This window comes from Channa argus, chromosome 16 (assembly GCF_033026475.1).
Source record: "Channa argus isolate prfri chromosome 16, Channa argus male v1.0, whole genome shotgun sequence".
NCBI lineage: Eukaryota > Metazoa > Chordata > Actinopteri > Anabantiformes > Channidae > Channa > Channa argus.
This window is the reverse complement of record NC_090212.1, coordinates 18940427-18954810: the sequence shown is the minus strand read 5'-3', so window position 1 is coordinate 18954810 and position 14384 is coordinate 18940427. Positions and strand designations below refer to the sequence as shown.

Sequence of the window (14384 nt, the reverse complement as noted above, 5' to 3'; positions counted from 1 at the left end):
CAAATACCCCCCCTCCCTTTTTTTTAACCCTACACCTAAAATTGGTTGAAACACAGTGCTTTCAGTTTTACAAATATAAAACTACCTCATTAAATATTAGTTTGGACGTCAATCTGATGAACCACTGATTTAAAAAAAAAAGTATTTTAAACACTAAACACACTTTAAACACTTGTTTCGATGATAACATAAATGTACAAATCTTGTGACGATTTGTTCTACATGTGTCTCATAAATTCCACATTCGGCAGAAACTTAAAATGTGACGAAAACAACTTTAATACTTTGATTTCTGAGGAGAAAAAAAGCAAACGTTGTGGGCTACTCATCAGTAAAATGAAACTTTTTAAAAAGAATAAAATAGTAAGTTTTTCAGTAATATTTCAAAATAAGGACCAAAGATATGTGTTATAAAACTAGTTCAATAAAAAAACCACAGGAGCTAATTGTAACCCAATTTGTCATGCCAGGTGGTTTAAAACATAATAACAAATCATAATTTATTAGTTCATTATATGTGGTATTACGAATCCACAACTGCAGAATAACTGTAGTTTTCAAATAAATGAAGCTTAGTAAAAAGTACAGTATTTACCTCAAAACTGTTGTGGGTAGCATTAAATAGCAATATTAAGTACAAGCACTAAAAGATGTACTTAAGCTGTACTTGATTACTTTCCACCACTGCTTTAGTGATAAGTTTATCACTTTATTTTTCAGCAATCCTAAAATCTAAATTTCCCCCACGTGGATCGCTAAAATGTGATCTAATAGTTCTTATTTTCACAAATATGTTGTATCATGACTATTTATGTATTAATCATTAATATATCAAACTTTGAATGATTTCCTTTTCGCATAAAAAATAAACCCATTTAGACTTTTTTAAATCGAACACTGAATGCCAGTCGCACTGTGCACCAATCACGATTTTATTAACAGAGACTGGAGTGAAAAATAGTTCACAGCTGTAATTTAACACTGGGAGACAGAGACTCTGCCATTAAAAAAAGGCTGATTCATGAAAAACAATTACAACTGTTTAAGCTTTTCTTATTTCCACATTGTTTGCATGAAAATGCTCTGTAGGAGGCTGGAAAAAATGAAATGAAAATGCCATTTAATTCTTCTAAGTAATCAATTTTACTTGAAACCTACCAGAATTTGGTAAATATTGATGCAAGTTAATTGCCTGATAGTTACACACCATCTTTTAATTATCTTTTTTTTAACATTATACACTTCACTTTCTATATTCAATCCAGATGTTATTAGCTAAACAGAGGACCATTCATTTAGGTGTCTGGCTACATATACCTTTTTGTTTCTCTTAGGTCACAGAAAGAAGGCAAACGTGCTTTATACTTCTTTATGAAGAATCAACCTATTAAACCCTTCAAGGCACTGATGCAGGGCAGACAGTCACGTTTTTCTGTGCTTGTGCTAGAGAAAGTGGCATCCGAGGACGGCTAGAAAATCTGTGGAGCAGGTTCAGCCTCTCTGAGCTTGTCCAAGTCTGAACATGTGCCATGAACTTTACACCTTTGCAAATCTGCTATTCAGTCTAAGCTCAGAGATTTCATTCCATCCCTTGACAAAAGTTTTACTTTCAACAAGCCTAACGCCTCAACAGATCACCTCGTGATTTTTATCAACAGTGTTCAGCATTGTTTGATTCTGGTGAATTAAGACTGTTCCATGATTTAGGTGACCCATCATGTCTACCATCGCCATTCTGAGGCAATCTAGCACAAGAAGTGACACTGTCTTCAAGTTGTGTTTCCTCAAAGTCTTCCTGGCTCACCGTGCTCTCATTCACAATATTTGGAGTCCACGGTAGGGGTGAGTCCTTTTCATTCTCCTCACCTTGGTTGTGCATGTTAGAATGAGATTTACCCAGCAGATCAGGAGGAATAGAAAGATCCCCTGAAGTGCAGTTTGACACTGGGCCGACAAATCCAACAAAGTCCCCACTGGGGCTGAAACACAAACCCTGAGCCAATACGTCTTTATCCCCCGTCTCACAGTCTCCATTCCCAAAGCTTTTCCTCTCCTCCTCCTGCTGCTGCTCAGTGAGACCAGGGGTCTCATCGTCGATCTGCGTTTCCCGCGGTGTGTCGGAGTCCAGGTTTAGATCTCCATCCTGTGAAGCCGGTTCTGGCCCCGTCTCCCTCTGAGGTGGAGCTACCAGAGGGTCACCAGAAGCCTGGCTCTGGCTTGGCTGAGAGGGTCGGACCGTCTGGTGACACATGGGGCAGGTCTCCTGCACATACAGCCATTTACGGAGGCAGTTGCCATGGAAGAAATGTCCACAGTACGTGATCACAGCGGAGCTCATTTCCTGTTAAGAAAGACATGTTTGAATTGACAGCAACACTTGTAAACCGGTATCAGGAAAAATGCTGCACACTGTCAAATGTACTTAGTAGGTACAAGGTGGTGTAGCTACTAAGCTGCTTTGTGTAAGGCAGCAATACTATATTATACTATATATTATACTATATAATAAAGTTGTGCTTTCATGCTTTTATTTTACCAATATTACTTCTTTCCATTCAGAACACTGTTTTTGTAATGAACTGTTATGTGAACTGAATGTTATATCGTCTTTTTTTTTAAAATAAACATTTTAAATGTTTATTTTGGGGCATGTTGTACCTTCATTACAATCATTTGGTCATTAAAGCACTTTAAACAAGAATGTCACAAAATGTCACTTTTATTTTATCTAATTCTTTTGTTTTTGCCTCCTTGAAAATATATACAAGTCATTATTGTCAGAGACAGGAAACGACTATATTAAATGCAAAAGAAAAATAACAAATGGCTGACAGCCAAAGATTTGTCCTTGACCAGAAAAAACACAGGTGGATCTGAACTGGAAAATCAGGAACAACATGCTTTAAAGCGCACACAGTGTAAAGTATTATATATATGCAAGAGTGAATGTGTCTGCGATGTGTATGCAGAGCTGGCAGATACTGTGAAATATCAAGTGTCACTATATTTTTAACTCTACACCCAAGTGTTTATGTAAGTGTGTGACAATATTCTGGATTGTTTTCCACACAGTGAATGATATTAACAGCAGTGTGTCCCAACGTGACCCATGTTAAATAAACTGAATTAAAAATTTCTCTTCAATTTTTATTTGTTTTAGTCCTTTTCCACAGCATGGAACAATAATCTTCCTAAACTACATTAACCTAACATAAGTGAAGGTATTACTCAAACAAAGCACTGTTTACTTGTGACACCAGCACTTCCTGTCGCTACCTTTTGTGACCACTTCAACTAAACCCTTTATACTTGTATTACAAGCAATCTGTTAGGAAAAAGAGCAAATATTTATATTTATAAATAAAAGGTTATCATGGCAATAAAATTGACGTGACCCACACATGGGAAGACCTTGATTTAGAAACTACTGAGTCAAATATTCTAGCAACAGCACAAATAACCCAGCACTGTAAGTGTGGAGGCAGACTGTGAGTCCTTTCAGCCACATCTCTCCAACAGAAACAGAAAACCTCGTCTGTTGTCTGGGTAAACATCTGAAGATGTCACAGTGAATGTCAATCCTAATTTAGTTGTCAGTCTGTGTTTATCATACATTAAATCTCTGTGATTACACAAAACACTGCGAAAAAACTTCACAAAAAGCCACCAATGTTTTCATATTTTTGCTTTCCTATTTCAAAGAATGGTGGGACAAGATCAGACAAACCTGCAGAGTTGGTTAGAACGTGTCCATTTCATTAAAGCATTAATACGAACAAGCAATAATATTAACCAAAGAGACCTTTAAATCCAATCAGGTCAGAACAGAGTCATAAAGGAAAGGTTGTTATCGCTAATAGAAAGGGTTGACATTTAAAATTCTAAGAGACAGTGAGGAAAATTGGATTCCGGATTTGTTTGTCAGACATTTTTTGTCAACCACATTAAAGTACAAGCCTGCGTTCAGGTTTGTGTGTTCAAATGTTCTTTAAACTAAACTTTAACTTCTCCAGAAAACTCTGTCAACTCACTCCTGCCTGCGTGACTGACCTGGAAACAGATGGAGCAGACGTCGTTGTGCTGCTGCAGCTGCTGAGCTGTGGCTCTGGGGAGGGAGTTGATCTTCTTAGCCGCTTCCTGTCTGAGAAGGAAGCTCCTCCACCCAGACTGCGCTCTGAGCCAAACGTTGAAGTAAGAGTGGATGATAATGACAGAGGCTCCCATCCAGCTCCATTCCCCAAACAGTGATTCCCAGGTGCCGTAAGCCACCACACAAAGCGCCACTACAAACTCTAGCACTCTACTAACGGCATTCACCCAGTAGATGACATCATCCAGGCTCTCAATCGGGTCACTGCGAAACAGCTCCACCATGAAGAGGGAGTAGATCAGCATCGTGCCAGTTACCTGGGAAAAATAACTTCATTGGTTCAGCAGGAAAGAGGAAATGATAGCAGTTCACATTAATAAATAATAAATAATTCTCAATTGTTTTAAATTAACGTCTAATTTTTAAAGTCAGTGATTTACAGTATAAAGCTTCTAAATAACCTGACTGTGTATTTTAATTTCTGAACAATTAATATTTTACCAATTTTTTAATACGCACAGTGCGTATATTATTACTCAGTCACTACATTTTTTTTACACACATTTTGCAACGAACAATCCACACAGAGATGTAAAGTCACCTACCTGGAGGGAAGTCAGCATGCAACTAGAAACCAGTATAAGGAGCCAGAAGTCCATGTGGAAGAACTGGGAGATTTTATAAGCCATAAATACAGGGAAAACCAACAGGAGCAGACACATGCTGAGGCCACGGAAATGTTTCCAGAGGCTCCTGAAGACAAGAAAAAACTGATGATAATGGAATAATGCAAAGTCCTGAAGAAAATCTCTGAAAACACATGATACTTTTTAACTCTACAAAATTCACTTGCATGCCACCAAGTAAAGTTTCTACAGCCACCTGTTACGTGATGCGCCCAGGGCTAAAATGATTGGATCTGTAATTTCAATCATGGATTGCAGGGTTGAAGTCACCACAATGAAGAGGATGATGCTGAGGAGGAAGGTGCGCTGCAGAGCCTGCATATCTAACAGACCCGTCTGCAGAGCGAGCAGGAGCAGAGTGACGCCCTCAGTCACTCCTCTGAGGACAAGAATGATTAAACAAATAAGGTTGGGAGCAACTCTAGCTTCTCTTTGACTAGTGATATAAAACTTGCTTTTTGAAAGAAACAATTGCAATATCAAAATTTTGGAAATTGTGAGTGAAACTTACCGCTAAATATTTTTAGCAAATAATGAACCAATTAACCAATCAAATAATGATGATTCATGAAAATAATTTAGGCTCAAAAACCACATGCAACTATGTGAGTTTGACACTTAGCATTAGAAAGAAAGATGTAATAATCGCATAAACAACCTACACTTGAAGTCAAACGGAGTAAAAGATCCTACAAGGCAACAAACAAAAAGGTAATAATTCATTAAAGACAAAGTAAAGACAAAGTAAGAACTAAAAAGAGAGAATTATCAGCTAAATCTAGATTTCTCATGAGCATTGATTCACGCTTTCTGGATTTGTCTCCACACGGTGCATGTGCGTAATTCTGTGTGTAGCCCAAAGGTTTGTGTCTACACTGACAGACCACACTGCGAAGCATAATTACATATGCAACACATAAACTGGATACTTGTTTCATGCAACTTTTTTTAAGTAGTCCACCCAAATAAATCAAACACGGGACCTCTTCTCTTTACTTCTTGCCTGGTCACCATCATGTACATCTCAGTGCTGTGCTTCAAAATTGTCTCCAATAAGCCAAAACATTTTATTGAAAGTTGAAAATGTGGAAAGTGGATGAAAAAAATGTTAATTGGTAGTATAAGACTGAAGAGAACATTTCACCTGTGCATGACGTTCTCATTCTGAACCGCTGCATAACCTCCCAGGTAGAACTTGCAAAGGTTAAGCAGCCCAAGAGCAAGATAGGACACCACAAAGGTCAAACCCAGAAGAGAGTATGGTGTGGCACAACATTCAGAGACACTGCAGAGTTCAACAATTCAAACAGAGGAAACACAAAATGAAGTGTTAATATTGTCGGGAACAAACTTGCACAAAGGAAGAACATGTAGAATTACAACAAACCTCGTGAGCAGGAAGAACATGATTCCCTGATGGGCTGCTGACGCTGCGTTTCCCGACATGGTGTCCGAGCACAGCTGGACAAGGAACAGAACAAACCAGAAGACACTGAAGAGCACTGGAACAGCAAACTGGTTCCACAGAGAGATTCCCACAGCCAGAAGTCTGTACAGCTCGATCACCTGAGGGACAAATACAACATGACCGATAAGAGACTTGTTGAGCGTGAAGCATGTTTTTTACGCCGTGTAACAGAAATTGTGGGCCATGTTCCTCCAAAAACAAATAAAAGTCTTGTAAAAACATAAAGAGAAAAGCATTTCTGGGTGGTAAAATAAAAATGGAAATAACAGAAAATAAACAAATGTGCGATTCAAGTTGTGTTTAATGACACAATGATGCCTTCACTTAAACTCCTGGTACAGTGTATCTGCAGTGCAGGTAAATACTAGTTTATGGTAATTATAAAATGAAAAATGTAATTAACAATAGAGCACTAAAACAGTCGAAATATCTTAATATTTATAGATAAAGTGGTTTAAAAAAAAACACTGCTTATGACCTCTTCAAACAGGAAATTGTGGGAATGTTTTACTATGTTCAAAAGAATAAGAGTACCTCTAGCTGCAGCAGCTCTGAATAGGCAGCCCGGGCAAGACGATACGGCACAAAGAGATTGGAGAGGATGAAAAGCGTAATCCCCGCTCCAGTCAGCCCCATGGAGAAAGTGTTGACGGTTAGCAGCATGGCGTGAGGAGCAGCGCAAAGTCGAGTCAGCAGTGGGAGCATGTGAGCTGAGAACAACCACACCTTTCTGGTCTTCATCAGGAAGGCACAGAGCGTGCTAAGAATGATCTGACCTGAGCAGAAAATACAATTACCACACAGCTGTTGAAAACTTTCATTTGTATTTGAAGTAGAGGGAAAACAAAGTAGTAAACTGAAAGTACTGGGGCACTTTAGTGGTTCTCAGCATTTGTTGGGTTTTTAATCTAAGTAACATAGAAGTATGCAAGATGTTTGGATTCTTATCCATTACACAATCTCAACAACGAGGGATTTGATCGGTCCCCAATTCCTGCAGCAGATGGTCTGCTATGACCCCGCTGCTGATCAACATTAGGAGTCAGTCTAAAATGAACTGAAGAGACAAAAGACCTGCAAAAAATCGAGTGTGCATGCATGAACCTGGTTACTGTCAATGTTTCTATATGCCGTATGTGCACGTGGGAGCAGGTTAACAACGTTTGACAACCGTGCAGTGGAAACCGACTTAGTCAGACATTTGGGTGGACTTATTTTAAATATGAGGGGACACTGCCCTGCAATGTGTGTGGGGCTGCGGTGGCTCAGTTGGTAGAGTGGCCGCCTGCCTTTTTAAAAAACTGTGCCAAATCAACATGCGCTGTTGCAACCCTGAACTCGGGAAAAGCCGAAAGGCCAAAAAGCAAAACGGCCCTGCAATGTGTGTCATTCCACTACTTTTCTCATCTGCTTTCTGAATTAGATTAGAAGATCAGTAAAGCACATCAATGGCAGAGAAATCTGCATTCTGAAGGAGAAATCTACCAGGGGAAATCAGCTCTAAGCCCACACGTTGATTATGGAATCCAACTTTCTTGTTTACATGACATTTAAGAACGTAAGCCCACATGAGACTGTAACCAGGTTACTTGTAAACAAAGCTACTAAGAACCGTGATATGTTTTCAGAGATGTTGTGTGCCAAGGTAATATTTAAAGGCAACGGGTGGAAAAATATTATCAATTTGATCTAGGGTTTTTTTTTTTTATTATTAGTTCACTTCCCCTTTTATTGAAGTTAACAAATAAAAAAAATCTTTACTTTAAAAAATGTTCAATTACTAAATGTCTAATTTTTTGCACAGTACAGTTACAGCTATTTGCGCATGATACATTTAAAAGCTTTACTTTCACCTCACGTTATATGTAGTGCAAAAATGCTCATCCTTGTTTTAATGGAGAACATCTGGGAATTGCCCTGCAGTCTTTAGCGGTAAAATTTGCAGAACTGCAGCTCTCCTGGAAATTCCACCAGTCACCTGCATTTTAATTAATATTCTAGCTCGATGACGCCTGCCAATTATATACGATATCCGGGAAATCCTATCTTCTCCTCTTCTTGTGTGGATTTACTTTAAGAAAGCAAACTCAAACAAAAGAGACAATTTTCTAGCTCAAAACACACCTGCACAATGGCTGAAATGCACAGGAAAAAACCGACAAGAAAAAACACTGTGACAGAGGTTGTTGGTTTCAGATCTGTTGCAAGTGCTAAAATAATTACGGTGAGTAAGTGAGATGGAGATGGTTAGTGGTACGTGTAACATAATTTACCTGTTTGCATGACAAACTGTGCCGCTGAGGACACTTACATCTGTGAGGCTTTTTCTTACTGGAATAAGTTGGTTAATTTTTTTTCAAACTATACTTTAAGAAAATCACTGTTTTCTAATTTTCACCAAATTCACAAAAACCTTGCATCACATTTGTTAGGAGAAATGCCACACAACCAGGGATTTTAGGCAGAAAGAGAAATTTGAATTTAGGCAGCCAAATCTTAGAGGGGCTGATTTATATTGAAGCTTCGTTTCAGGACTCACTGGTCATTGCAGAGACAAATCTGTTGAAGGACAGAGAATCCAGGTACACTGCTCCTTCATAACCAAACTGCAACTCCTCACGAACATAATCCCTGTAAATATACACATTAAAATACACATATTACGCTGCTTGTTTTAGCAGACATGTGCCACTAGAAGATTGAACACAACACTGAACTGCCTGAGCCATAGTCATGTGAATATTAGTTTGCTTTTTTGCAGTCACGGAATCACATTATGACTATATTATCTGTATGGGGTGCATGCAGGAACAAACCTCATTCAATGTGAAGCTAATTAATTACAAAAAATTATTAAAATGTAAAGAAATCAATAAACAAATTAACAGCAACAAAAAAGGAGATACTAAAAGATCTGAGATAAGACATAACGCAAAATTTTAAATAAATTCTGAGGTAGCACTACAAGAAAAAGTTTACACTTCACAGACGAATCATGTTTTTGCTTTGAAAAATAATGAATTTATTTATGTATTATTCTTATTTATTTGCTATTAATTTATTTCTGTTCAAATATTCGAGTTATTAAGTTTTTATGGCAACGAGCCTGAAGCATTTAAAGACACCAGTACTCCTTCTTATGCTAGCTGTTGCTGTAAACAATGGATACAGGCTCTTTACATTAAATACTAGTACTAATACAGGAACAATGTGACTGCTGCGAAGCTATGTCAGGAGTAAAAACTGCTAAGTGTAGTAGTAGTAGTAGAGGTACAGCATCTCACTTGGAAATCTGATGCCCCATGTACAGGAGAAGTGCGGCAAGTATATGGAGGTAGAGCGTCACAATATGTCTCAACGGCAACACCAACACCACCACATTTATCAGATGACCTGGAAGGTAAAGAAGAACACCCGTATGTTTTTAGGTTTTAATGGACATGCAAGAGTTTACATTGTCACTGAAACGCAGATTCGCACCCAACCAGATTGTTGACTTTGCTTTAACAAGGGGCGATGGGCAATAAAATATTCACCGTGCTCTGTTATTTATTTTGTTGTACCAAGCATCGTTTAATCCAAGGGGAAATTACAGTTCATAATCAGGACACAGCATTAGAAATTAAGACCAAAATATAGCCAAAAGTCTAACGTCACAGCGCAGGAAAGACAGTTAGTGTAAATCAGTCAAATCCTAACACACAAGCCCTCCACTCAGAGACAAAAGGACACTTCAGATCTTGCCTGATCCATCTTTTCCCATTTTTTTCTGTTCTGCACTTGGCTTCTACCTTTTTGCACAGCTTTTTTGCGCTGCTCATAGTCTTATCTTATTAGATTATGTACACACTTACCAAGGTAGTACATGTTCCAGATGACATATTTGTATTTGAAGAGCATGTCCTCATTTTTGGCCTTTAGATGCTCCGTTAAACCTTCAATGTCACATTTATACAGCAGGTCCAGCACCAGTATGCTTGGCACCCTGAGGGCAACGTTGGCCAGCTCTTCCAGACGAGGCATCTTTGATTGCAACCAATTTCCTTGGGGAGCAGGGAGCTTGTGTGTCACATGCTGTTACCTAGGTGTGCAGAACTCAGCTTGGCAGCTGTTTCACCTCCATTTTGTCATCTGAAACAGACACATACACCGAAGTTGGACTTCTCAGAGGCATCGTTTTCAGCACTCAGGCCGTTATTTAGCGGCGAATAGCGCGTTAATTAGTAACGTTTACCATTAACTAACGATGCAATGGCTTAGGACTTAGACTGTGAATTACAGAATCACGATTACAAACATTTTAAGTAGCTAGTCTCCATAAAGCGACAAGGTTTCGCTTACTTTGCGCACTGACAGACACCACAGGCGAGCAGCCGTTTGCTAGCTACATACTGCTGGGGGTTAGCTTTCTCACACGCCAGCAACATGTTTTCCCAGCCCCGCACGCAAAATCATCCGGTTTTTCTGTAACCTCCGCTTGTCATAAATAGCTAGAAATATTCGTCATAGAAAAAGCGAAATGGAATCGCCGAAAAATAAATATTATCAGGGAGGTAAATATACTTCAAAATGCAATGTTATGATTCCATATGCTTGCGTGGCCACTTCCGATCCTCGCGTCATTACGTCATCAGCCAATCACACTCGGGTATTACACATTTCAAAATAAAACTGACGTAGCCTGCTAATATTACTACTAATACTACTATCACCACCGTCACCAGAAAAATACCTACTACCACTGCTCAGCTTAGCAGAACCATACAAGCCCAAGACTCAAGTACTTCTCTAAAAAGTTCTATTAACTATTACTACGACTGAGCTCAGCAAAACTATACAAGCTCAGTATTCAGCTTTCCTTAAAAAAATACTCCACTGCAATTCGAAGTAGCACTTCAACTTCTTTTCTCAAGTTTAAGCACAATTAATAAACAAAATCTGATTAAGTGCACAACTCCACTAGAAAACAATTTCTGGGAATCAGTCTGAATGAGTTATTTTCATATTTTTTTTCAAACCAAGTCCAGATTTGTTCCAAATGTGCCTTACAAACAACATTTCTGCAGAAATCCAAAAAATATTGGGTGCAGTAAAACTATAAACATTTTATAAATAATTATAATTTATAAAAAATTGGTAAAGTAATTCATTAAAAAGGGCCCAAACAACTTCTACTTGCAACAAAAACAAAAACAGCAGCTAATAAAGGTGGAACAAATTTTAACCACTTAATGTGCAGTAACTACTAACAATGGTTGTCAAATAAATTTAGTGGAGCAGAGAGTACAACACTGTCCTCTTAATTAGTGCACTCAAAGTTAAACTAACATAAAATGGAAATATTGCAGTAAAGTACCTCAAAACTGTGTAAGCACAGTACTTGAGTAAATGTAGGTGGGGACTTACCAGCACTGCTACTACTACTACCACTTATATTAATACAAATTGCACTACTAAACAGATCCTTGTCAGCTTGCTATACATTCATCATTTTGCACCATTCACAAGTTTAAAGAAATGTTTAACATATCTGGCATTAAATTGTTTTCAGTCGCCAAAGCTCTCGACAAGGATTTGTTTTTCACCAAAGCACTCAAACAGAATATCGCCCTGCCGTTCCAAACAGAGTAAGTGAGTTTTTTCTCACGATGGGTTATTTAGGAGCATGTCATTTATCTGCAGAGTGCAACTGCGACTGCAGTGACTAATATAAAGAAAGTACATTTCGTGGGTTGTGTGGGTGAGATGTCGCCTGGCTCGCTCTACTTTTTCTGTAGATAGGAAGGAAGCTACGTCTCATGCCATGTAGCTTATTTTACTCAGAGGAAATCATCCTCAGAAGTCAACACGCTACTTTTCCAACTCTTAATCTCTAGAAATATGTACTGGGTGTACTACATTGAGACTCAGGTTTCATGATACAAAATATAATAAATTGTGATGTATTAATGAGATAAGACTAATTAATGCATTTCACTCAGGCCACATTTTTCACATAATATCACACTAACATAGTCACACATATGTTTGTCAGATGTAAATGAACCAGCATGATCCATGGATTTACAGTGATCGAATGTGATTCATTGGGGGGCGGCTGCAGCTCAGGTGGTAAGGCAGTCATCCACGGTGTCAGTGGTTCGATCCCCGGTCCCGGCTCTCAAAGTGTCTCTGGGCACAAGACAAGGCACAAGTGCCAGTCCAAGCCAGGTAGGAATTTAGGAGGGTGTTAAAACTGTGCCAATTCACCATGTGGACAATGATCTGCTGTGGTGACCCTGAGCTCACGGGATAAGCTGAAAAGACAAAAAAAAAAAAGAATGTGAATTATTGAATGTTTACCTAACGTCATACTCTGTAATTCAAACATTGATGGTAATGTAATGCATTACCTTTTAACACTTCATTACACTGCAGCATCTTTGCATATTCTCCCTATGCATTTAGGTCAACCAGTGACTCCAAATTACCTGCTGTCTGTCTCCATCGATTTATGCGATAGTTTGTCTCCGAAATTCAGTGTATTTGCAAAAGTGCTGCTTGTTGGCAACTAGACGTGATTGAGGTATTTAAAGACTTTATTTTTTCTACCAGTTGTACTTTTAGAAGAAAGAATCAGTCGTTGTTGAATGATTAAGAGCCACATGTGGGCTATCTCCCAGCAGAGACAGCTAATCTTTGGTTAAACTGACGTTCTTTCTCGACCTGGAAACCTTAAGACATACATACTGGTATTTGACACACTCCCTCACACCAACAAAAATGAAACAACCAGTGGTGGATGGACCCAAACTACAGGATTGAAACTAAAGAAATGTGGTTTTGCTCTTGTCTGGAAAGTTTTCTGTTGTTTTATGTTTCAGTTGCTCTCTTTTTTTTCTTTTCTGTGCGAATTTGTGGTTTGTTAAATGTTGCCAAAAACAAATACAACATTTCTCTTTCTCTCTTTTTACGAGGACAAACTCACCCAGATTCAAACAGCAATTAAAGTGTTAATTTTATGGATCATGAAAATGCTCTCTGAGAGACTCATGGAACCTGGAAACACAAACACACACAAAGACACACTCATAGACTGATTGTGCACAAATGCATAAAAACCCGTTCAGTCCCATCCAGCTTAGAGAGGGACTCCTTGTTTTAAGTGTCGCCTTTTATTGCAACACAATAAAATTTACCAGAGTGTAAAGCTGACACAGTTCAGATACTACAACAACACAGATGTCACAATGTGCTAACATTAAAAAAATATGGGGTTTGGATGAATGTCGACAAGCAGGACATGATGTGCTTCCTGTTGTATGTTTGTCATATGAGCAATAATCTGCATCTTTACTCACACATCATCTGTCTTTAATGCCTTAATAAATCTCCTCTTTTCTAATGAATCCCACAAACATTCACCATTAAAGACTCACTGAGGAAATCTGGTTTGTATATTGTTGTACAAATGGTTAACAATGTCCCAGCTGTTTTGCCTGTTTCAGGATTTTTCATCGGAGCTTTGTTACCGGCAGAGGTCAAAAAGTAATTATTTGGGAGGAGGCTGAAGATCATTCTGGCCGAGTTACAAAAAGAAACATTACCAGAGCAGCAGAAAACTGTGAAATGTGCAACTATGATTCATTGCAAGCTTCGGAGAAGAGCTTGGAAGTGCATTTCCATGGAAAAGGGTGATAAACTGTTGTTTAGGAACAACTCTGTGGATAAATTCAGTCCATGACCAGAATTTAATAAGACACTATTAACTATTCTGCGTTTTGAGGACGCTGGCTCTTTTTGGTTGTTTGCCTTCACTTCCAGGATCCAAACTTGGAGTTTTAAACAGGAGACACTTATTAACATGTTAAAAGCAGTGTGCGCACTCTCAGTAGTCTGAGTCCTGCATGAAAGTGTCAATTAAAGTGATAAAACCACAGTTTCCTCACACATAAGTGACAGGATGCACCTGATGTTTTTCTTTGTTCAACACAAAGATTCATTCCAATCTCCTACAAAACCCTTTTGAGAGTTGCAGGCATCAATCTCTAGATCAGCTTACAGTATATTTACGAAATGCATTTAAGTTGGTCAAAATCTTTTCTTTGTGCTTTTGTCAGATAAACTTGTCCCAACTCTTCTTGAAATGGGCTTTTTATTC

The 14384-nt window shown here is 38.5% G+C and overlaps 1 protein-coding gene across 3 annotated transcripts; it reads right to left on the bottom strand.

Annotated features, from left to right (window-relative positions):
* Positions 1-890: 890 nt before the first annotated feature.
* zmp:0000000662 (RING finger protein 145) lies at positions 891-11840 on the bottom strand. 3 transcript variants are annotated; one of them, XM_067479747.1, is made up of 11 exons: positions 11651-11840; positions 10099-10375; positions 9529-9637; positions 8784-8875; positions 6779-7020; positions 6164-6342; positions 5921-6061; positions 4973-5155; positions 4696-4843; positions 4051-4407; positions 891-2341 (listed from the first exon to the last, which is right to left on the bottom strand). In XM_067479747.1, the coding sequence occupies exons 2-11, from the start codon at positions 10265-10267 to the stop codon at positions 1652-1654; spliced, it is 2310 nt and encodes a 769-aa protein (XP_067335848.1). In that variant the 5' UTR covers positions 10268-10375; positions 11651-11840; the 3' UTR covers positions 891-1651. The 3 variants fall into 3 exon arrangements, with proteins under 3 accessions (XP_067335848.1, XP_067335847.1, XP_067335849.1); XM_067479746.1 differs by lacking the exon at positions 11651-11840 and adding an exon at positions 10586-10891; XM_067479748.1 differs by lacking the exons at positions 5921-6061; positions 11651-11840 and adding an exon at positions 10586-10891.
* Positions 11841-14384: the final 2544 nt, after the last annotated feature.

What these genes read in the sequence shown, in the direction of transcription:
- zmp:0000000662 (XM_067479747.1), bottom strand. Translation starts at nt 10,267, where the DNA reads ATGCCTCGTCTGGAAGAGCTGGCCAACGTTGCCCTCAGGGTGCCAAGC. An exon ending in CTGGAACATGTACTACCTTG is followed by an intron (nt 9,638 to 10,098) that starts GTAAGTGTGTAC and finishes TTTACCTTCCAG; the next exon opens with GTCATCTGATAAATGTGGTG. An exon ending in ATGGGGCATCAGATTTCCAA is followed by an intron (nt 8,876 to 9,528) that starts GTGAGATGCTGT and finishes GTATATTTACAG; the next exon opens with GGATTATGTTCGTGAGGAGT.